General features: G+C 56.6%; 6 protein-coding genes across 6 annotated transcripts; 4 read left to right on the forward strand and 2 right to left on the reverse strand.

The window, feature by feature from the left end:
* Nucleotides 1-828: 828 nt before the first annotated feature.
* J3D65DRAFT_625378 (uncharacterized protein) lies at nucleotides 829-1,914 on the reverse strand. The gene has a single exon (XM_066800337.1). It carries the CDS (start codon nucleotides 1,703-1,705, stop codon nucleotides 860-862), a length of 846 nt encoding a protein of 281 aa, XP_066655549.1. The 5' UTR covers nucleotides 1,706-1,914; the 3' UTR covers nucleotides 829-859.
* A 197-nt stretch (nucleotides 1,915-2,111) lies between these two features.
* J3D65DRAFT_625382 (uncharacterized protein) lies at nucleotides 2,112-3,041 on the forward strand. The gene has a single exon (XM_066800338.1). The coding sequence runs from the start codon at nucleotides 2,425-2,427 to the stop codon at nucleotides 2,986-2,988; it is 564 nt and encodes a 187-aa protein (XP_066655550.1). The 5' UTR covers nucleotides 2,112-2,424; the 3' UTR covers nucleotides 2,989-3,041.
* A 2,957-nt stretch (nucleotides 3,042-5,998) lies between these two features.
* Nucleotides 5,999-7,745, forward strand: J3D65DRAFT_379245 (uncharacterized protein). The gene is made up of 3 exons (XM_066795766.1): nucleotides 5,999-6,368; nucleotides 6,626-7,516; nucleotides 7,569-7,745. The coding sequence occupies exons 1-3, from the start codon at nucleotides 6,222-6,224 to the stop codon at nucleotides 7,701-7,703; spliced, it is 1,173 nt and encodes a 390-aa protein (XP_066655551.1). The 5' UTR covers nucleotides 5,999-6,221; the 3' UTR covers nucleotides 7,704-7,745.
* A 732-nt stretch (nucleotides 7,746-8,477) lies between these two features.
* On the reverse strand, nucleotides 8,478-8,960 carry J3D65DRAFT_603386 (uncharacterized protein; the record flags this gene model as incomplete). Its single annotated transcript, XM_066798206.1, has 1 exon — nucleotides 8,478-8,960. One exon carries the CDS (start codon nucleotides 8,958-8,960, stop codon nucleotides 8,478-8,480), a length of 483 nt encoding a protein of 160 aa, XP_066655552.1.
* Nucleotides 8,961-15,224: 6,264 nt separating this feature from the next.
* J3D65DRAFT_625397 (uncharacterized protein) lies at nucleotides 15,225-17,781 on the forward strand. The gene is made up of 3 exons (XM_066800339.1): nucleotides 15,225-15,586; nucleotides 15,656-16,174; nucleotides 16,272-17,781. Exons 1-3 carry the CDS (start codon nucleotides 15,370-15,372, stop codon nucleotides 17,519-17,521), a joined length of 1,986 nt encoding a protein of 661 aa, XP_066655553.1. The 5' UTR covers nucleotides 15,225-15,369; the 3' UTR covers nucleotides 17,522-17,781.
* A 991-nt stretch (nucleotides 17,782-18,772) lies between these two features.
* J3D65DRAFT_625402 (Bax inhibitor family protein) lies at nucleotides 18,773-20,558 on the forward strand. Its single transcript, XM_066800340.1, has 4 exons — nucleotides 18,773-19,278; nucleotides 19,337-19,576; nucleotides 19,625-19,748; nucleotides 19,798-20,558. The coding sequence occupies exons 1-4, from the start codon at nucleotides 18,983-18,985 to the stop codon at nucleotides 20,152-20,154; spliced, it is 1,017 nt and encodes a 338-aa protein (XP_066655554.1). The 5' UTR covers nucleotides 18,773-18,982; the 3' UTR covers nucleotides 20,155-20,558.
* Nucleotides 20,559-20,875: the final 317 nt, after the last annotated feature.

Here is a 20,875-nt window from a genome sequence, read left to right on the forward strand (position 1 = left end):
CCGCTGTTCTGGTGACTGGAGACATCCGTCGCCGCCGCGCCGACTGGAGGAGCCCGTCGAAGGAGAGCGAACGAGCGGACGGTGAAGGCGATTGATGGACGGGTGTATATGCTGCCTGCCTGCCTGCCTGCCTGCCTGTCTACTTAGGAGAGAAGTGGTTGGGCTGTTGGACGCATTGAAGGAAGGGTGTCATGATGACAAGGCAAGGCATGGCAAATTAGCTATCCGCCGCCCATTCTGGCATGTATGGTATGCCGTCGCCGGGCGAAGAAGCAGTGCGTGAATCCAACGAAGCGACAAGGCGGGGGGGAGGCTGGACAAGGCGGCCGAGGGGGGCCAGGGCATGCATGTGAAGGGGTGGGTCAAGGGGAAAGGCAGAGGTACGGCATGTGTGGTATGGCTGTGCTCGATTGGTTGATCTGCCAATTTGCGGATCTATATACAGCCTACCTACATGCATCTAGCACACATATAGATTTGCATACGCTCAAAACAGATGGCCATCTAGATTGCTTGCATTTGATGGACTCGTTCTGTTTGATTGATTGGGCCCTCCATTGAGGTGGTTGATTGGTCTGTGCCTGTTTTGAGCGGACGTTGTTGTTGTTGTGTGAAGTTGAGAGTGTGGTATTATCCTCCGTCCGTCCAGCGCCGTGCCTTGCCCTGCCTGTCCTCTGCCTGCCTAAGTATTGATGTCTTGGCAGGATGTTCGTAAGGATGTTTCATCAAGCCTTCCTGATCCCAATGACCCACTGCAAGAATCCCAGTACTCCAGCACACCTACAACCAATGCCATGCACCAAAGATCCCAAGAAACCCCCTCCTCCCTCCCCCGCACACCACCACCTCATCTCCTCCATCACCGGGCCCCCCGCCCCCTTTCCCTCACAGCACCCCTCTTGCTCTCCTCCTTCCAGCCAACGGGCACCAGCGCGGCGGCGACCTGATTGACGCCGCGCTCGGTGGCCAGCAGGTTGAACTGGGAGGCGGCGTTGCGCGTGTCGGCCACCTCGAGCCGGATGCCGAGGTCGTTGATGTGGCGCCGCGTCGTCGGGCTGATGGGCACAATCGTCGCGCCCGTCCCGATGATGAGCAAGTCCGGCTTGGGCCACGCAACGTCGAGGACGCCCCACGCGCGCCGCCCGCATTCCCAGAGGAGCCCGGAGACGTCGCGGAGGGTGGTGTTGCTGCTGGTGCTGCTACTGCTGGTACGACTGGTGTTGTTTCCGCTGCCGCTGCCTGCGTTGGTGGTCGTATCGGGCCCCGCGTCGTCGTCTTCCCCGCGCACCCACGGCCGCCACTTGAATGCCTCGCCGCCATACAGCAGCACGCCGGCGCCCGCGACCTCGATGCCCGAGTTGAGGCTGAAGCCGTCCGGGTGCGTCTCGTCAATAGCCGTGGTGGGCGGCGGCATGGACGCCAGCACGTCCAGCGCGCCAAAATCCGTCTGCGTCGTTTCTTTGCTGGCGGGCCCACGGTCCGCCGTGCGCGGCGCTCTGCTGCCGCCGCCGGCTTTGCTGTTTGGTCGCGCCTTGGTTTTGGGCAAGGCGGGCGAGGGCGTGCGCTTCGTGCTGTAGGGTTGACGCGGTGGAGGCTGGGAGAGGTAGGGTGCGGGGTGCCATGTGTGGGAGGAGCGCTGCGAGAGGCATGTGTTGATGATGGGCCGGAGGGTGGAGGGGCGGAGCGGTGGTGGTTGCGGCGGCATAGTGTGTTCGGACTGTGAAATAGCTTAGCACGGGAGACGATCGAGACTCAATCGCTTCGGGGTAGCACAACTGACGGCGGTGGTGGTGGTGCAACAACAGGGCGTCCTGGCGGAAGGAAAAAAAGCGGGTAGATGTCAAGTGTAGGCGGTGGTGGTGGGAGCGATGTTTTACATCATGAGGCTGACTCGCGGCCGGAAGCGGCAAGAGGGCGATCCCTGCAACTTCAAACGCAGCAGCTTCCAGTCACTGATTGAGTGATGCATGATGCATCGCCAAGTCTTTTAGGGCCCGCGGCGAACTGGCCAACCACCGAGGCATCAAGAGCCCTTTGCCTTTGAACCCTTGCATCGTCGTGCTGCTCATCCTGGTCTGCCATTTTCCAACGTTGCCGTCTTCACCACTCCACTCCTTTACGTCGCTTCGTCCAATTGCTGTTCGCCCGGGGTGAGTGACGCGCCTCTACGCGTCTTTGGCACGCGTCTTCAGCGCCAATTGAGATCACGATTAACTGTCTCTTCAGCAAGAGTTTCCTTGCGAACAAACACGATACTGCCTCTTCCGATACTCAATTTCGACGAAACCCACTCGATCACCTCAACCACAAGCGCAACCTCATCCTCAACTCACTGCCTCACTCCGCTCCCGGCGCACACCCAACATCGTCCTCCAACAGCCCCTAGGCCCCTCCTCCAACAACAACAAGAAGACAACCACCACAATGACAATCTCCACGCCAAAACCCACGCCCGCAACCCTAACTCTCCGCCTCAAGTTCCACCGCACAACAGTCCTGCTCCACGCTGACCCGCTCCTCTCTTCGTCGGCACTACAATCAGACCTCCTGCACGCCCTGCGCGACACACATCCCAGCAACATCCTGCACGGCCGCCCGCTCCCCGCGTCGCCGGGCGCCCTGCAAATCGCGCGCCTAGTCGACCCGACGGACGCGGAGCAAGGCTGGGTCGAAATCATCGGCAGCAGCGAGAACGACGACATCGACGCGGAAGACGAAGAAGAGGCGCCGCGGAAGAAGGGCCCTGGTCGGCCTAGCACAGGCAAGGGCAAGGGCAAGGGCGCTGCCACTTCTTCTTCTGCGATTGGTGGCGCGGGCAAGAGCTTGAAGGAGCTGGGCGTCAAGGAGGGCATGGCGCTCGCTTTCCGCTGGGCTGGTGAGGTGCAGCGCGATGGCGAGGTTGAGGTGCTGGAGTGGGAGGATTGGGATGTCCAGTGGCCGCGCTACGAGGATACGTATGGCCTGGAGGACGAGGGCATCGTGGAGTGATGTGCTGGATGAAGCGGGCTGGTTGGGGTGCGTTTGCGACATCTACATGGGCGCCGCAAGGCGGGGCCGGGAGGGGAGGTACATACATGCCGGTCTTTGCGACTGGTGGCTTACAGCATGGTGCCCGGATACCTACAAAAGAGAGAGAGGGACTTTGTGGACAAGACAAGACAAGAGACAAAAGACAAGAGCCACGGCAAATCACAAATGGAAAACACAACGAACAAATCAACAAGAATTGCTCTACCATATCTACCTGCTGCAACCCCTCCAACCCCAGAAAACCCCTCCCGTCTCATACTCTCCTCCCCCGTTCAACCCAGTCAAGTCCAGTCCAGTCCGCCGCCGTCAGCTCTTCCCCACCCACACACCAACCCACTAACCAAACCATGTACCCAAGATCCTTTTCTGGCCGGCAACACTCTTCTTCTCTTTTCTTTCCTTTTCCTTAGCATCCCTGTTCTCCTCTGCAGCCCCGTTCTCCTTCCCATACTGTTTGCGATGTCACAGCAAACGCACATACAGATATATATTTCTATCCCACAGGGTTGAAGGGATCAGCGCGCACACGCTTAACGCGAGAAGACGAAAAAGGAACAGAACACGGGTGGGTGGGCGGAAGGGACGTGTGCGTGAGTAAGTGATGGAGGCGGGGCGGGGCGGGGCGGCGGCGGTGGTGGTGGTGGTGGGGGCCAGGGTGTCGGTCAGTCGGTCAGTCGGTCAGTAGTTGATGCCCTGGCGGTATGATGATTATGATGACGCTGGCGGGGAGGGGCAGGATTAGGGTGGAAGGGCGTTTTCTTTGTACATGTGTATGTACGCGCGGGGCTGCTGCTGCTGTGAGCAGTGAAAGAGGAGAAATTCGAGTGGGTAAGTGAATGTGTCGACAGCGAATGTGACACTGACTTGCCAGTCCGTACGAGAAAAAGTGGCGCAGGCAGAAGAGAAGTGAGTCTATATGTGTAGGGAAGATTATCATAGCCATGACGATGACGACGGCGATGGTGATGATGAAGATGAGGACAGCAAAACTTCTCCTCTCCACCCTCTCGCATGCGTCGCCTACCTTACTCACGGACGGACGGATGGACAGAGAAGAATTAATAGACGACGCGTATCTTAGCGTGCGTTGATGATGATGATGAAGTGAGCGGTGAGGGAGTGCATGTGTGGGTAGAGTAGTCGGTAAGAGGCCGGCGCCGACGCGGGGAAATACGCATATAAATATATCGATGAGCGTCAATGCGTTTGGCCGAACGAGGATCTGCTCTGAGGTGGATCGCGCGGACAGAAGAGGAGAAAATAGATGCGCATATGTGTGGCAGAAAATAGATGAAGGATCAATTGACGTCTGATGTCAGCGCATGTGCAGACAGATAGACAGACATGCGTACATGAAGCATACATATGTTTCGTTTCGGTGCCATCTATGCGTGAAGGGATTGGTGTCAGCCACAGAGTCTCGCGGAAGAGAAGAGTAACTATAGTAGATGGTGGTCAATCGGCTGTCGTTGCGGCCGCCGGCCCCTTGCATCGACACGCGCTTGCTCCCGGGCGAGGTGGGTACATCAACCAAAGTACGGTACGGATGACGGGGTCCAATCCAATCTGCGGTGGCGCGCAAGACAGGATGCGCTAGCTGCCGTGGTGGTACGTAGGTGCGGTTCAGACGGGTGGGCCTTTGCGGACGGCGCCGCCGCGAATTTACATACCGCCATTCTCTCGAAGGCGAGGTGGCTATCCTTTTTGATTGTGGCATCTAGACAAGGCGGACGGAGCGTTTATGAAACAGGTGCTTCAGCGGCAGCCCAGCGTGTTTGGTGTTTGATGCGTGTGTGAGTGTTTCGCGAGCTGCAGCGGTGGAGGATGCCGTTTCGAGGTCACCGCAGTCAGCAGAGGTGGTCATTTTCTCGCTCGTGAATCTGGTTTGGACATGGCGATGCTGCAGGCGGTGGTTTGCGAGGCCCTGAGCGTGGAGCAAACGTGCTATTTGAAGACGTCTCCCTGTCGATGCATGCGTGATGGTTGATGGGTGCGGGAGGTTGCAGGCTTGGAGATTGCGGGGTGGCACTATCACCACATTAGCTACCATGGCGTCGGGGTCGAGGTGGACACGACAGGAGTGATGTTGTTTTTGGAGCGCACGCATCATCAATCGACATGGCCCTGACAGCATGAAGCGGGGTTATGCAGAGGGGAAATTGGTCGTCAGTCGTGTCTTCGGCCTGGCCTGAGGTGAGAGTCGAGGAGACTGCGGTCGAGGTGACGAATCGGGCGCGAGTCAGGTTAGTCTGACGGCATGTCCAAAGGGGCTATTTTTGGGCCGAGATTCGCCAAAATGAGCCCCATGGGATCAGCAAAAGGGCCAAAATGGCCGGGGCTGTGTGCAGTGCAACCGCACCGACCTGACGCAGTGCAGTGACCTAGTGTTCTGCCCGCCCCCACGGCCATCCCACCCGTCCCCCCTTCCATCAACGCTTCTTCAATTGACCGCCTTCGCCGTCCGCCATCATCGACGCCAAGAAGCCTTTGCCCCGTTGGAGGATCGATATGCCTGTCCCACGCCCGCTCTGCTTGTTCATTTTGTTCTCTTCAGCCGTGGCTGCGCTGGAGGGAATGGCGCCGCCTCTCTGATCAAACGCATCGGGTGACCGCCAAATGTCGGCTTCGGAGCCACCCTGCGCCATTTCTACGCCTCCGAGGCATGCAAGAGCTGTGAGAGTCGTGTCCCAACCGTCGTGTACCTGGAATGTCGAGCGCGGCGGCGCCGCCTTGAGGCGTGGGTCCCAAGTTGGTCAGAGTCCGTCACCCGTCAATGACACTGACTGACTGATGACGACTCGACACTGGATCCCAGGTAGGTAACCATTACCAAAGGGCACGCGTCGGCTGCCGAACCAAGAGGCCGTTTCATCCTCCGGGATGCCCATCCTTCGCGCAACCCAACGCTCTGCAGGCCAACTGCTCGACAGCGCCGCAACCCCAGCGTCGATCTCGAAACCCATCTCTCATTTGTTCTGCCCAGGCACGCGCGACCAGGACGTCTGTCAAGCCGTGCGTGCAATGCCCGCCATTGCGGCGCTGCAAATGGAGCCCGGGGCTCTGGGTGAGCTTCAATGCGGCGCCAGCGTTGGCGACGCAACCTTCTACAGCTCCACCACCTTTCTAAATCGGGCCTGTGCCCTCGCCCACCCTGGTCCATCGCAGTCTGACCTCACTCTCTGTGTGTGGACATGTGCCCAAGCTTCTGCTCTCGCAAGCCCTCTTTACCCGTAGCCGCCTCTCCAATCCTTTCAAATAATTTCCTGGAGTCCCTTCAGCCTTGCTGCTCAGCCCTTTTGTCATTGCTTGCTGGACAAACTGTCCGTGGCGCCAGCCCCGTGAGTCGCACCACATATTCTCATAACAACCTGGCTCAGCTAGCCGAATCTACATATCCGCCCCAAGGTGCCTGCATATCGGACGTGGAGATTCATGTCTTCTGGAATCATGTCTCCTTCAGAGTCACCCATGCCGCTTGCCACTCCGGCCAGAGTTCGTGAGGACGAAATCAACATGTACAACTCCATGTGGCCTTCGAGCATGCTTGTACGTCTCTCAAACGTCCATCCGTCGCAACAACTGACTCAGCTTTCAGCACAACTTTTCCTACCAAGGTTCTCTCAATAACACGGGCGCCTTTTCCTCCATGCCCAATCAATCACTACCAACGTCGATGGCCATGGACTTTGCAACCACCACTGAGGACCTGGCAGCCTTCGCAAATGTCCTCGAGACGTACACTGACTGGATCCGCCCGTCAGCGAAAGCGCCAGAGCTTTCCATTGCCACTCACGATTTGCCGAGTCTTCCAAACAGCAGCCTTCCGGTTAGACCACGGAGCAGCCCCTGTGCCTTTAGTCCCGTCAGCCAAGGTGGTTCCAAGGCGTTTGATTGTTGGCCCTCGACCTTGGTACACGGATTCTCCAGCTCAACCCAGGGAAACCTTTGCGCCCCAAGAAATCACCAGGTGCCATTCAGCCAGCCCACTGCGACCTCTTCTCAGAGCAGTACAGTCACTGCTACGCACTTTGCTGCGCCTGTACCCCTGCGGCCATATCCCTCGTCCAACGCGAACAACAACATGCCTATCAGAGGGGCTTCGAGGAGCAACTCGAGAGGAAAGGGAGCCTCCAAGCCAAACAAACCAAAAAAGTTGGGGGCCGGCATTGGGTCCATTAAACGTCAGACGCTCAAGCGAGCCGGTTCTTTCGGTCCAGGACATTACAGGCAACCCAAGACGGAGGACGCGATTGCAAAGGAGAAAATGGCCAAGTTCCTGCTCGAGGTCAAGGTGGAAAACGACATCCCTTGGAAAGGTGTCCGAGAGGCGTTTCTCGCCAAGAGGGAGGAAGACTGCACGGTGGAACAGTTGCAGATGCGCTTCACCAGGTTCTGCCGAGACACGGGACTTTGGACTGAAGAGGACAACGACCTGCTCAAGCAAGGAAAGTACAACATGACAAAGTTTGCTATTATCAAGGAGAGGGTAAGCTGATCCCCTGTGGTCGTTCAAAGAGTCGGAGCTGACCCGAGACCAGATGCACGACACTCAGATTCTGTCCAAATTGGGCAACCCTTACGCCCCCCTTCCCCAAGTGCTGTCGGCGCATCCTCTTGAGAGGACCCCGTCGACAGAAGAAGTGCAATCCATGGCATGGCTGCGGAGCGAGTGAGCTGGAACTCCTCGTAAAGTCATGACTACAACAGGGGTGCCGGCGCACGCCTGATTTTCTTTCGGTTTCGGCTTTCTATCTCTCTCAATTTCGGTTTCGTCGATACCCTCCGTTTCCTACAATCGCTAGATGTTCGTCTCTTGACCGCTCGCTAAAAGTCTCGCATTCTCCTTTTCTCATCAATACCCTCGTTGGATACCCTGATGATCTTTCGACTGCTTGGTCGGTCATGGTTGTGGCATTTTGCTCTTTCGTAGTAGTTCTTTTGTCGCTGAATGGAGATATGTACGCCCTGAATGGCATCTCACTCGATCAGGGTTTGGTTATGAATTGCGGCGGGCAAATTGCATCGAGCTTTTACACTGGGTCTCGCTTTTTGGGAAGGTTTGCGCATATCCGGCGTTCAGCGCGCGCTGCGTTCATCATGGTGTGCTATCTTTAGACGCGGAAAGGGGGATATTGATGGGTGCGTCCGCGGTTGCACAGAGGGGGGCCACGAACGGCCACGGCCGTCTCAGCTCTACGACCTGGCAGCAGGGCGTGCAGCCCAGCCAGCAGCTCTCAGGGAGTCAGTCAATCAGTCAGTCCAAATTTCACCGCTGTCGCGCGCCTCTCAATTTGGAGACTGGGCCGTCCAACTTCTGGAACCTGCCGCTTGGCTCTCTTTCATTTGCTCGTCGTCCTCTTTCGTCTGTTGTCTGTCTCGTCTTGCTTATGCCGATTGTGGCACTTGCGCTTTCCTTTTCTGCGCCGCAGAGGCTGGCCTGTTGACTTCTATCTGATTGCTCCTCCGTGTCGATAGCAGAGGTCCTGGATCGAGTTGGCTTGAGTGCGGACAGTGGCGGAGTGTTGGATGCCGGGCACATGGCAAGCCCAGCGCAACAAACGAGACTCCTTTCCTGCGCCATTCACAACAGCACCAGCAGCTTTGCCGCGCGGGAGATCCAAGGCTACTTGGCTCGATGCGGTGGCAGCGGCGCATGCCCATTCTCCCGCGCCCTGCTCGACTGCGTCTCGTCTCTGCGCCATGGAGCGAGCCGCGATCGCCATCCTTCTCGGGAGGATCAAGCACAGAGACACTGTCGCTGTTGCCACCGCCATGAATCCCAGCGGTAAGGAGAGCGTCCTCATTGACACTGCGGCCGTTGGGAGAGAGCTGCCTCGTGCCGTGAGCCGTGTTGGTGGGCATGAGCAAGCTGCTTGAAAGAGCCGCAGCCGGCCAAGGCCACGAGCGGCAAAGAGGCGCAGCTTGTCCATTATGACGATGGATTGCTGGTGAGGAATTCGGTCAGGTGCTGATTGCTGCCGCTATCTGCGGGCTTCGGTTCCGGCTCGTTGGCTTGGGAGGTGCAGCATGACTGGGATTGCGGTCTTCTCAGAAGCGTAGTCAATGGTTTCAGCGGCTGCAGAAATGCCGAACACTTCCTCATTGCTCAATCAAGCTACGGCGTCTTGAGTTGGTCTGACCGTGGGCTGCAGAATCACCGCAAGCGCCTGGAATTGAATTGGTCAGTGACTCTACAGCCAGTCCGCTTGAGCGACTCGGCCACGATTCCAACTCGAGTCACTACCTTTGTTAGGTCTCTCAACTTCAAAGATAACTGTCAAGGCTTTCGTTTATCAAACCAACGACGACCAAGAACGAGTTGGGCAGGGGGAGGGCAGGGAGCGCAACGCTCCAATACGACCCTCCATCACTTGTCAAGCAAACATCAAGCGCACCTCCCAGAACCTTGCAGACATTGCGTCAAGCGACATCAGCAGAAGATGTCACGTCACAGCCAGCTGGAGCCGCTGGCCTGGTACCAAGGCAAACAGTTGCTGCGATCATGTCTGCTGCGCCGCCAGCCGCTGCCGCAACACAGACAGACGGACAGACGGCCTAAACAGACGCAGGGACTGACTGAATGACTCCTTCATCCTCCCGGCGCGCTGAGTCTAGCATCTAGATGCTTCGCCTGGTCCTGCCTGCGGCAATCGCTTCTGCGCCCCCTCGTCGAGAGGCGTAGGGTGCAAAGCAGGTACTAGAGGCGTGCGGCAAGTCTACGCCTCAGCCTCAGCTTCAGCCTTGGGTCTGTCTTCGTGAGGATGTCGATTGACCCAGGCGCTCCCTTCTTGTCTTCACTTTATCCGTGCCATGCGTCGCGCTCATCTCGATCCTCGCTCTCCCACGCCGCAGTCTGTCAGTCTGGTCATCTTCCGTCATTCCTTAGCTAGCCGACGCGACAACCCCCCCTCCCCCTCCAAGAATTAGCCACTGAGGTAGCAAGTTTACACGCGGGACAACCTCTATCGAAGCGGAAAGCCTGACTCAAAGCGGTGCTGCCCGAAGTCGACGGGAAAATTTGCCTCTGCCTCGCTCACCCCCTGGCCACCCTCCACTACCACACCACACGACAACACTGTCAGTCATCAACGAATCCAGTACAAGCGCCTCAAGCCACTATCACAGCACCCGTCTCACCACCACACCATCATGATCATCACTGCCCCTGCCCAACGGGACGAAGCGCCGTGCTCGCTCGCGACGAACGAGAAGATGGGGAGAAACCTCCTGGCCAGTCAGGATCCGAAGGGTAGCGGAGGTACGGTGCGGTGCGGTACCCACCACCCTCCATCAGCACCATCATGTCATATGCGCCTCGTGCAGCCAGCGGCGTAGACGCCGCCGCCTATCCTCCTCCTCCTCCTCCTTCTCCTGCCACTGACGCTGACGCTGACGCTGTAGCCGCGCGATCGAGCCAGCCGGCAAGGCACCTAGCTAGCTAGATAGCAGTGGAGCGGCCCTTTGCGGCACCGTCTCTTGTCTGCTCTCCCAACACCACCACGCTATGGCATGTCGCTCCCCACTCTTCCCTCGGGCTGTTGCCGCTCATCTTACTGTCAGCGGGAGGATGGATGGAGGATGTGCTTGCCTGCTCGCTCGCTCCCTGGAGCGCATCATCGTTGATGCGAGCAGGGTGAGGGCGAGGGCGCTCCCGTTGTCTAGTTTGGCTGTGCGGCAGAGATGCTATCCATGCCGTCTTGCTCTGCTGCTTACCAGCGCCGCTTGGCTGCATGTGCAATGGCTTCCTTTCTGCTCACCCAGGGCAGGGTGGGTAAGGTAGGTACCCGCCTGCAGGTTTTCGAGTTGCATTGCACTTCTCAACGCGAGCGTGCAACGGCGCCGCGCGGTGCGGTGCGGTGCGGTCCGTCTGCGCATGCGCCTGTCTCGAGGGCCGGTTGGAATTGGAACGACTGGTGTTAAAGCAAAGAGGAGGCGTCCCACAAGCCTCAATCGAGCAAGAGGCGCGCGGAGGCGTGGTGAATCTCAGACTTTGAGAGCTACACCTCGACTCGGGATGAGCCATCGAATCTCCGACTTCTCCGCCTGCTAGCTACCAAGGTAGAGCACTGGGCGAATCTCACGCCTCAGATGCGATGTAGCAAGCGACGACAGGGCAGGGCGCGGCAGTCCAATCTCGCCCTCTGCCTTGACGATACGCGTATGACGCATGACAAACGGAGCAAGCAAAAAGTGGAGAACGCGAGCATCGCTTGAGCCTCTTCTCCTTCACCTATCCCCAAAGCTCGTCTGCAACTCCGCCGCGTCGTGGTAGCGGCGGTGGTGGTCATGGAGGTCGTCGCGAGGCGCAGTGTGGCGTAGCGAGCGTGGCGTCGGCGAACGACTGGACGACATGCAGCGAGCTGGATGGCCGGTAGATGCGGGATTGCGGCGGCATTTGAGCCTCGTTCTCCTTGTTCTTCTGCCTGGTCTCAATTTCGCTGCTGCCGCGCCACAGCTGGCGTCGACAGAGAGGAAATGTCCTGGTGACGCTGTCGCATGTTGGGAGTATTCGTCCGCTGACTTGTCCACCGCAATCACTGTTGCGCTTTGGGAGCAGCCGTCCGTTGTCGCGGCCGTGCTCAGGAAGTAGTCGGAGCAGCAGTCCGTTATCGCGGGCGTGCCCAGGGAGCATTCATCCATGTTGCGGTCGTGCCCAGGAAGCAGTCGTCCATTGTTGCGGTCGTGCCCAGGGAGCAGTCATTCGTTGTCGCGGTCAAACTCAGGGAGCAGTCGGAGTAGTCATCCATTGTCGCTGTCACGCCCAAGGAGCAGTCGTCCGTCACTGCAGATCATCTAGCTCAGTTCTCTTCAATAGCAGATATCATCATGATGGATCGGCAAAGTTTTACACTGGCAAAAGCCGGTGCTGCTCTTCATCACTGTTACCGCAATGTTGCAGGCCCCCTCCTACTGATATTGCTGACGTCGCCACTGTGTTTTCCAGCGCAGCCAGCACCAGTCATCCCTTCCTTTTCGTACTCATCAACGAAGTGCGTGTCTCCAAAGTCGAGGCCGCTCCTCTGATATCGGTAGCTCGCAACTCCTTCCATGGCGAGAGCGTCGAGGGCGAAGTGGATGGCTTATGTATGAAAGAAGTGGCGCTCGGACCACAGGTGTGCGGGCATCTTCGGTGTCGCATGGTCGGAGGAGCAGCGTGATCATGTTGACTCACCGTGCTGTAATACATCTTCTCGAGGTATAAAGCGGCGCTTCTGTTCGCTGGCTGTTTCTTATCTTGTCAGTCACTCACAGACGCCTGTCTGTCCTTTGCAGATGAATGGACAAAGTATCTCAGATACTGGTTCTTCTGGCTTTGCTTCTTCCTGAATTAGATGGGTGGTCTCATTGATCTGAGTGGATAATAGAATCTCCTATTGGACACTGTCAATGATGATTGTGAGCTTTGTGCAGCCATGGATGTCTACACCATAGAGTTCTAACAAATCAGTGAGCAGTCTTGCAGCACGTTTTCATCCTTCCCGGCTAATGATGCTTTCCACAGTATCTCCAGATGAAGATGATCCTCGCTGCGTCATAGGTTTGAACGATGAAAACATTGTCCGCCCTCATCAATCATTGCTATCTCGTTGTTGGAACGCGTCGACGTCATAGATCGGGATTGAGGGAAAGTCTCTTTTGGCGTGGGTCGTTGGCCGCCCTTGACTTTGTTTTGTTTGTGGTACTCTGCCTGCGTGTTCGAATGTATCGTGTCTGGGATCGCGAGAGGTTTCTTGGATATACTCGGAACTCCCTGTGCACTCAATTAGCGGTTTCAACTGCCGTGATTCAAGTCAGAGCGCTGCCCTTTTCTCTGACCCGGCGGCGGCGGGAGCCACTTGCTCAAATGAGACGACCCATGAAATGGAGAGCATGTTTGAGGTGACTGGCGAGGACACACGTGGCGGATTCGAGAAGTGTATCAGCTCGACAAGAACACGGGCGAGCATCGACACCGCCCGCACCGCCGACATCACCACACGCGCCTACGCGCACCTTCCCATGCCTTCCACGCCTAACCACTTCCACCGCGGGCGCAACAGGCGCTCGCTTATTCCGCTGCGCCAACGCAGATACACGTATAAAAGCCTCCCCGCCGCCCCCAAGACCTTTTCTCTCCAGTATTGTGTCCTCCCCTCCCCTCCCCTGCGTTGCTTTTTTGCCCCAGTTCTTGCGTTGCACCTTCCCACTCCCCCCTCCGAGTCAAGGATGCTCGTCAAAATCCTGGGCGGGCGGGTACCCAGCGGTCGGCCTGCCTTCGGGCAGTGTTCCGAGCCTGGGGGTTCTTCAAAACAATTCTCATTGTTTTCTTTTGTTTGGTATTGCGTGCTGTGAAGTTCTTCCGCGGCTTTTCCTGGTGATTGTGACCAGATGATGCATGGCTTGAGTGCACATGCCTGATGTGATGCCATCCGGGTACTTCGGTGTTGCAACAGTGAGAAGTGAAGCTAGGGCTTGCTGTACAGTATGTATCGGTATGCTCCAGGCCTTGGTGGCAGTTCTGGCGACATGTCCCAAAAAATAGATGGACATGCAGCGGAAGACCTCCAAAGATTCAGCCGGCTTTCACGTCATCGAGATTTGGCATACCGCATCACTGCTCCGCCAGCACCAGATCATGGACACTCTTTGAAGACGCGGCATAGTTCAGGTAGCCAGCTTCCCAGCTTTACGCCACAGCTGGCTTTTGTTTCTCCTCCGGCGTTGTCCTGGCATGAGACCCGGTGCCGAGCTTTTCGAACCCGCTTTTAGTAAAGAAGACAAACGGTCATCCCTAAATCCTTGTCTTTCTGGGCAGCTTCGTTGAGCTTCCTCCTCCACACTGAGTTTACTGAATTCGTGGAAAAAAGCACCGTCGATGTCTCGCTGCTAGTCTACCTGTTGGACGACAACCATCTGTGCAGAGAGCACTTTCTGTGTCTGATCTCTGCCTTCGGAATCTTTCTTCGAAGCGACAAATACAGGAGTACTGTTTCCTCTCGAAAACATCGTTTCCGACGAGCAGCAACCCCCTATCATGAAAGGAATACAGATCAAAGATCAAAATTGATAAGCCCAGGCCAGTCGAGCACCATAATCTTGGTAGCAGGCGAGAAAATACCGGTGCAAAATGCGGAGAGGATAGGAGCCGCACAAGAGCCAGGAAAAGTCGAATGGACCCAAAGATGAAGATCAAACCGATACGACCGAAGCCAAGTGACGAGGTCTTGAAAAGAAAAGAGACGTGACACCCACAAAATTAGCATAAAATGTGATCCGAAAGACTGAACACCCTCAACGCGAAAGTGGCAAGAAGTGGCGTCAAATGGAGCCGCACAGCACCGTCCCGACCTTTACAAGAGGTGACTACGGCCGAGTAAAACAAATCCGCATGGTAAAGCTGTCATCGCTCCAGGTAGGATGGTCTGCGTAGTGTTCCAACGTTGGGCTAGTCAGCTGCTTTCGCCCACGTTGACCATGTGCGCATGCCGACCGACGGCCAGCCAACTGGACGAGCAGGCTGCTGTTTTGCTGCCACTCCTACGGCCGCAGCCGTCGCCATGCTGCGGAGACTTGTGGTCTCAGGCAAAAACGAATCCGTGGCTGGTGGGGCAGTTGGTGGAATGCAAGAGTCGGTCGGGTTAGTTCCGCAGCGCTGGAATCGATCGAGCCGACGCACCAAGTGTCAGTAACGAGCACTTTAAATACTGCCGTCGACGAGTAACCTCATCTCCCTCTCCTATCGCGCAACATCTGAATGGCCTCCAGCTTCGTCTCTTCGCGGGCGCGAATACTCCTATTTCTCTCCGCGCTCTTGGAACCATCGTTGCCCCGTCCGTCCAATTTCCACCAAGGAACAGGAAGTAGGGTCCTCATTCCGTTGCTGGTTCCCACTCATGATTGGCACCCACGCCGCTACCGCGCAACATTGCCCCCCCCCCGAAAGCGCAAAATGTGGCGGCGAGCTGGGCTACGCCGGCTCCTTAGCCTACCGGAAAACCATCCCGTCACCATCCCCACGTCCTTGCCAGACGGCGCTCCTGATTGGACCCGTGGCGTGACATACTGGTCGAGATTGCGTTCCTGTTTCCTGGGAGGAGCTGTCGTCCTGTTCGCTGCCCCGGCCGGCCAGAAAGGGGATGCGGGTTTCTTTTCGATCGCCGGAGGCGCTGCAGATTCGTCTAGCGGGAACAACCAGCCGGCCGGCTGCCCGTAAACACGGGCGCTCGCTCGTCTTGCCGTCCTTTAAACTTGGTGTTTCCCTGAGCACAGCCTTGGAATCAACTTTTTTGCCCCTCCCCCTCGCACGCGCAACCCCTCATCCCCCATCCCGCGAGCTCTCTGCTACACTGCTGCAGCAAAATGAAGCGCTTGATCGTGTGCTGCGATGGCACGTGGATCAGTTCCGACCACGGCGACGACAGCCTGCCGTCCAACGTGGCTCGCCTCGCGCGCATGATAGCACACGAGGGCGACGACGGCAACCGGAGACCCGTACAGCAAATCGTGCATTACCAAGCCGGCAACGCGACGAGCGCGAGCGAGCTGCTGACCCTGCCCGTCTTTTACATCTTGCCAGGTACCGACAGACCGAGAGGAAAAACTGCTTACCCTTGAAGATTGCGGCGCTGATGTCGCGAGTCCGCAGGCGTGACGAGTGCAACGCTGGAACCAAACGTCGCTGCTGCGTACCAGTTTATTGCCGCGAACTACTCCCCTGGCGACCCCCTTGCGAAGCCCCCTGTTCCGCCGGACGAGATCTTCATCTTTGGCTTCAGCCGTGGCGCGTACACTGCACGAACAGTCGCCGGGCTAATCACGAAGATGGGCCTCCTGCGCGGCGAGGAGCTGTCCCTATTTCCGCGAGCGTACGAGATTTATCGGAAAAAGGACACGACGGCCGTGAGCGTCGAGAACCATGGGTACGACAAGAGCAGACACGTATTGAAGAAACTTTGGACATGGGCGGGAGGGGTCAAGAATGTTGAGAGTGGACCGGAAGAAATTTGGCAGTTGCGCAACGCGATGCACGACGGCCCCGTCAAGGTGAAAGTGGTCGGAGTGTGGGATACCGTTGGCTCGAGAGGCCTTCCCGAGAGCTCCTTGACCAAGGTTGCGCCGTGCGTGAATGAAGAGTTCAAGTTTCACGACACGGCGTTGAATGAGAGTAAGTCGGACTCTTGGTTGATCAGTCGGACGGCTGAGGCGCGTTCAATCATCTGGACGGATTTGCTTGAGACAAGACTGACGAGTCCAAAACACAGACATTGAGCACGCTTTCCATGCTCTTGCACTGGACGAACACCGTGGATCTTTGCCGCCGACGCTTTGGCATTTGCCCACTTCAAACGTTACCACTGACTTGAAACAATGCTGGTTCCCCGGATATCATAACAACGTTGGCGGCGGTACCAGTAAAGTCGACACTTGGACAGAGGATTCGACCGATATTGACGAGCTGAGCCTGGCGTGGATGTGCGATCAAGTGGATGGGATGCTTGCATTCAATGACCGCGCCGTTAAAAGATTCCTAGGGCGCAAATGCGAGGCGAAGAGCAGCTGGGCAACTGGAAAAATTGTCGACACCACAACCATGGCGTCTCGTTGGCCCATGTCCGGAGGAGATGCTGTAAGGACACCAGGTGGCTACCATTACGAAAAGACGGAGGGGAGACTGATCCGTCGGCCTCGATTCCCTGTACCGTATGAGAAAGTCTCCAGCCCAAGCCACGACGACGTCAACTTCCTCATCCAAGAGGCCACGGGGATGCCGGTGCTCTACAAGGGACAAAGCTTTCGCACAAACGAATCGATACATCCGTCTGTCATACATCGGACCACTGAAATGGACCATCCGCAGTTCGGGTACCGCTCAATCGCCTTTGGCGAAAGGATAGACTGGCCATATCTACGCCAATCGGCGCCAGAGTGGGAATGGAACGATACCAAGACTGGAGATGGGGCGTTCTGGATGAGACCCACGGTTCCAAAGCTCAGTGGGTGGCTATGGACATATCCCATGGAAAAGGAAGTGAGAATCGAAGAGTGGGCGATTAAAGAGGTCAAAGGCCGAAACAACTTTGAAGCCAGGTTGCTTCCAAATGAAGCGATGCTTGATCAGTACACACGCAACAAGACCCGCTTGGAAACTTCAGAAGAAGACATAGAAGGGCTTTCGCAAGTGTATTGGACACGAGCAGGCCCACACGATCCCCAGATTTACAAGAGGAGGATAGCAGGTACGGAGAAGCCCCCAAGACCTCTGAGCATGGGTGCAGCGTCGCCTGGAATCGAAAAGTACCTGGAGAGCAGGCCCAGGTCAAACACCATAGGAACTGGAACGGAATCTGGCACGGTTGCTCGAGGACTCAACCGCACAAACAGTGCTCGGGAAAGAAGTACGCCGAGTCCGCTTCAGAAGAGACCCATGCATTCCAGGAAACCGTCGATTCCGCTTGAGAAAGGCAAGTCTATGAATTCAACCGAGTCGAGTCGTGCCCGATCAGCTTCATGAGTGATGTTTGTGTTGGGGTATCTGTCGTCGTATTCGGCGTCGCATCCCGAGGAAGCGAGCAAATGGACCAAACTCGTGGGAGACTTTTGGCTTTGAATTTGCAGCAGTGTTTCCCGCGGAAACAATTGCCTGACTGGACGTTGTGTTGAGGCATGCCAGGATGTTTCTCTTCCCTCCTCTTTCTTGTCCGTTTACGCTGAATGTAGTCGTACATACCCTTCAAATCATTTCAGGTTGCGACAAGTCTGCCGAGAAAGCCTGCTAACAAGTGGGCAGACCATTTGACACTACTGCGATACCTGCATGCAACGATGCAAATTCTTGGGACTCAACCCGAAGAAGTGCCCAAGAACGGCAACTGGCACTGACGGGAAGACTAGCGGGTACGTGCATCTGCACGGATGCTCTTGTACGTGTGGCTTGGATGGTGTGGTAACTCTCAAACGAGGGAGAAAATCTCCGACTGGGTGTAGATTGGAGGGCAGATATATTCGACGAAATTCAATCTGAAACTAAGAGACGTTTCCTGGGGAGTGGTTCGGAGTCCGGTGTCAGTCTTTTGTTTGTTCATCCGTTTGATGTCCGGGTTTGACGGACGTGTTGTTGCGGAGATGGCTGTCACCAAGGCATTTTCTTATGCTGTGGCTTAGCTCTTGGCTGTGAGAAATCAACCAGAGGTTTGCGGAAGAAGTCCTTGACACAGGAGTCGAATTTTCCAAGTTTTTGTCGACGATACTGCAGAAACCGAAACAAAAGAGCTCAGGCGCGCGAGAGATCCAGAGATCCATAGACCGAAAGGATTTGGGTGGCTTGTACCCAGCCTCAGTTTGGAAAGGCGCGACGCACCAGATCGCCATGTGTAGCAGTTGCGCTTGGTGAGTGAAGAAGAGCTCTGTCGACACCCCAATGGAGGTCGAGAGGTCTCTTTGGAGGAGAATTAGGCGCCTGAGGATTTTCTGGGTTTACCCTGCGGAACCGACGTTCCTCTTCATTGTCACCATATCGACCAGTCGAGACTTCGCGTCAAGCCTTCTTCAAAGTCGCGTCAAAAGGTCGTAAGATACAGCGTGGCGGAGCATGTCGTCGGAGGAAAACGCTGCCAGATTGGATTCCCGAGTGACAGCTGACGTCCATTGAGAAGCGAGTGCTCCAAATCGAAGGCAGAAACCATGCAAATGCAAGTCAGCAGTGTGAAATCCAAAGGAATCTGAGCCGTCAATGGCTTGTCAATGGAATCGTGATGAAGACCAATGACGGTGATGAAGATTCGACGAGGTTCTGTAAGCTGGACTTAGGCGCCTAACCCCGGCCCTTGGCCCAAGCTCTCTGCACGTGTTTTTCTCGACGTCACCCACTCGACTGCTTCCTTAGCTTCACTTCCTCCATCTTCCGACATCCATCTCCATTCAACACCACTACCACACCTCGACCCGCCTCTCCGTTTCCTAGGAATCGTCCACAATGGCGTTCATCCTAAGGCGACCGTTCGCCATCGCCTCCGCTCTGAAGCAGGCTCCGACCGCTTCATCGACCACGATCCGCGCATTCCACCACACGCCACTCAAGTCGGCGCCATCCAACTTCTTCACCTCGCGCACCACGGCCGCTTCCACCTTTGCTCAATCACGAAATGTCTTCCGCAACACCTTCCGTCGTACCTACATGCAGGGCACTCCGACTGTCCAGACTGGCAACTTCAAGCAGCGTCTCTTGTACGGAGCGGGCATCTTCGGAGGTGCCATTTTGGCCACCAACCTGTAAGAGTCACAGCGACAAGGACAAAGGCAAGGACGATGGCACTGACAACACACCCAGGATCTTTAACCGTGAGACCCGCGAGGATGGCGGCATGCCTATCTTCGAACGCGCATACCTCAACGAGACTTTCCTTCACACGGGCCTTGGTATTGGAATTATCGGCGTCGCTGCTAGCGCTCTTCACCGCAGTGGCTGGAGCTACAGGCTCATGGCCACCAACCCGTGGCTCGTCGCTGGTCTTGGTCTCGTTGGCTCCATTGGCTCCATGTACGGCTGCATGGCCATCCACCCGGACAAGTAAGTTAGGCTCCATGAGATGCCATGATGAAAGCTAACGGCAACCAGCTACATCCCCAAGTACGCTCTCTGGACTGCCTTCAACTTGACCCAGGCTGCTCTGCTCTCTCCGCTCTTCTTCATGCAGCCTGCCCTGCTCGCTCGCGCCGGTCTCTACACTGTTGGCATGATGGTAAGCAAGGGCGCCTCGAAGCATGTCTTCACACACTAACGCATACCAGGGCTCTATCGCCTTTGTCGGTGCCACGGCCAAGCAAGAAAAGTACCTCTACCTCGGCGGCCCCCTCCTCGCTGGTGTCGCCATCGTCGCGCTCTCTGGCCTCGCTCCTTTGGTTCTGCCCGCCACCGCGACGCGCACCCTGATGTGGACTGAGAACCTGTGGCTGTACGGTGGCCTTGCCGTCTTTGGCGGCTTCACCCTGTACGACATTCAGAAGATTCTGCACCACGCGCGCCTTTCCGAGCGCGGCCTGCTCCCCCGCGACCCCGTCAAGGAGAGCATCAGCCTCGAACTCGACTTTATCAACATCTTCATCCGTCTGGTGCAGATTTTGGGCATGCAGCAGCGGAGGAAGTAAAGAAATCAAGAATGGAAGGACATGAAGCGGAATGGCCGTGAGGCTTGATTGAATGGCGAGAGAAGGGGAAGAAGTCACCATCACCGGCGTTTTCCATAATTGGACTGGGTTTTTCTCTTTTTGGCGATGTGACTTGGTCAAGTCGCACGCATGTTCTTCTCTCCCCGCTCCTATAGCGATTGATCGATGGCAGATGAACTGAAATCGTCACCCAGTATTTCGGGCAACGAATACGATTCAAGTAATGCAAGTGGGGGCATTGAATCTGCCCTGCTACATGTGTAGAATGGTCTCTCGTGGATCCCGCAAGCAGCGTGCGTATGAAATACATACATATATGTATGCCGCCCAAAGACCGCTCTGCGCTTACAATGCGCCTTGATGTAACCTGCTATCCACAAGCTACAGTATAAACAGGACGGGGCCGCCTTATCTACATCGTCTACCTGCGCGTCTGATCAGACAACCGACTACAGCCACGCTCGCCCTACCGTCGCCTCCTCCGCATCCCCTTTCCCGTTCAAACCTAACTCGCTCCTGCAGCAACATCAACCTCCCATCTTTCCCATCTTCATCAGTTCACTTCAATCCACCCAAGTCAACCACCATACCAACTCGGCAACCCACCAGCCCACCAACGCGACCCGCCCACTCACCCACCCCCACTACTCCGGCAAAGACCCCCCGGACCTGCCGGCGGGCTCGCTGGCGGCACGCAATT

Source organism: Phyllosticta citribraziliensis, assembly GCF_038025025.1.
Source record: "Phyllosticta citribraziliensis strain CPC 17464 chromosome Unknown J3D65scaffold_6, whole genome shotgun sequence".
NCBI lineage: Eukaryota > Fungi > Ascomycota > Dothideomycetes > Botryosphaeriales > Phyllostictaceae > Phyllosticta > Phyllosticta citribraziliensis.

Excerpts from the sequence above, each read along its gene's own strand:
- J3D65DRAFT_625402 (XM_066800340.1), top strand. The coding sequence starts at position 18,983 with ATGGCGTTCATCCTAAGGCGACCGTTCGCCATCGCCTCCGCTCTGAAG. Across the intron at positions 19,279-19,336 it reads GCCATTTTGGCCACCAACCT|GATCTTTAACCGTGAGACCC; the intron begins GTAAGAGTCACA and ends CAACACACCCAG. Across the intron at positions 19,749-19,797 it reads TCTACACTGTTGGCATGATG|GGCTCTATCGCCTTTGTCGG; the intron begins GTAAGCAAGGGC and ends AACGCATACCAG.
- J3D65DRAFT_379245 (XM_066795766.1), top strand. The coding sequence starts at position 6,222 with ATGTGCCCAAGCTTCTGCTCTCGCAAGCCCTCTTTACCCGTAGCCGCC. Across the intron at positions 6,369-6,625 it reads CTGTCCGTGGCGCCAGCCCC|CACAACTTTTCCTACCAAGG; the intron begins GTGAGTCGCACC and ends CTCAGCTTTCAG. Across the intron at positions 7,517-7,568 it reads TTGCTATTATCAAGGAGAGG|ATGCACGACACTCAGATTCT; the intron begins GTAAGCTGATCC and ends ACCCGAGACCAG.
- J3D65DRAFT_625397 (XM_066800339.1), top strand. The coding sequence starts at position 15,370 with ATGAAGCGCTTGATCGTGTGCTGCGATGGCACGTGGATCAGTTCCGAC. Across the intron at positions 15,587-15,655 it reads CGTCTTTTACATCTTGCCAG|GCGTGACGAGTGCAACGCTG; the intron begins GTACCGACAGAC and ends GCGAGTCCGCAG. Across the intron at positions 16,175-16,271 it reads CGACACGGCGTTGAATGAGA|ACATTGAGCACGCTTTCCAT; the intron begins GTAAGTCGGACT and ends TCCAAAACACAG.
- J3D65DRAFT_625378 (XM_066800337.1), bottom strand. The coding sequence starts at position 1,705 with ATGCCGCCGCAACCACCACCGCTCCGCCCCTCCACCCTCCGGCCCATC.
- J3D65DRAFT_625382 (XM_066800338.1), top strand. The coding sequence starts at position 2,425 with ATGACAATCTCCACGCCAAAACCCACGCCCGCAACCCTAACTCTCCGC.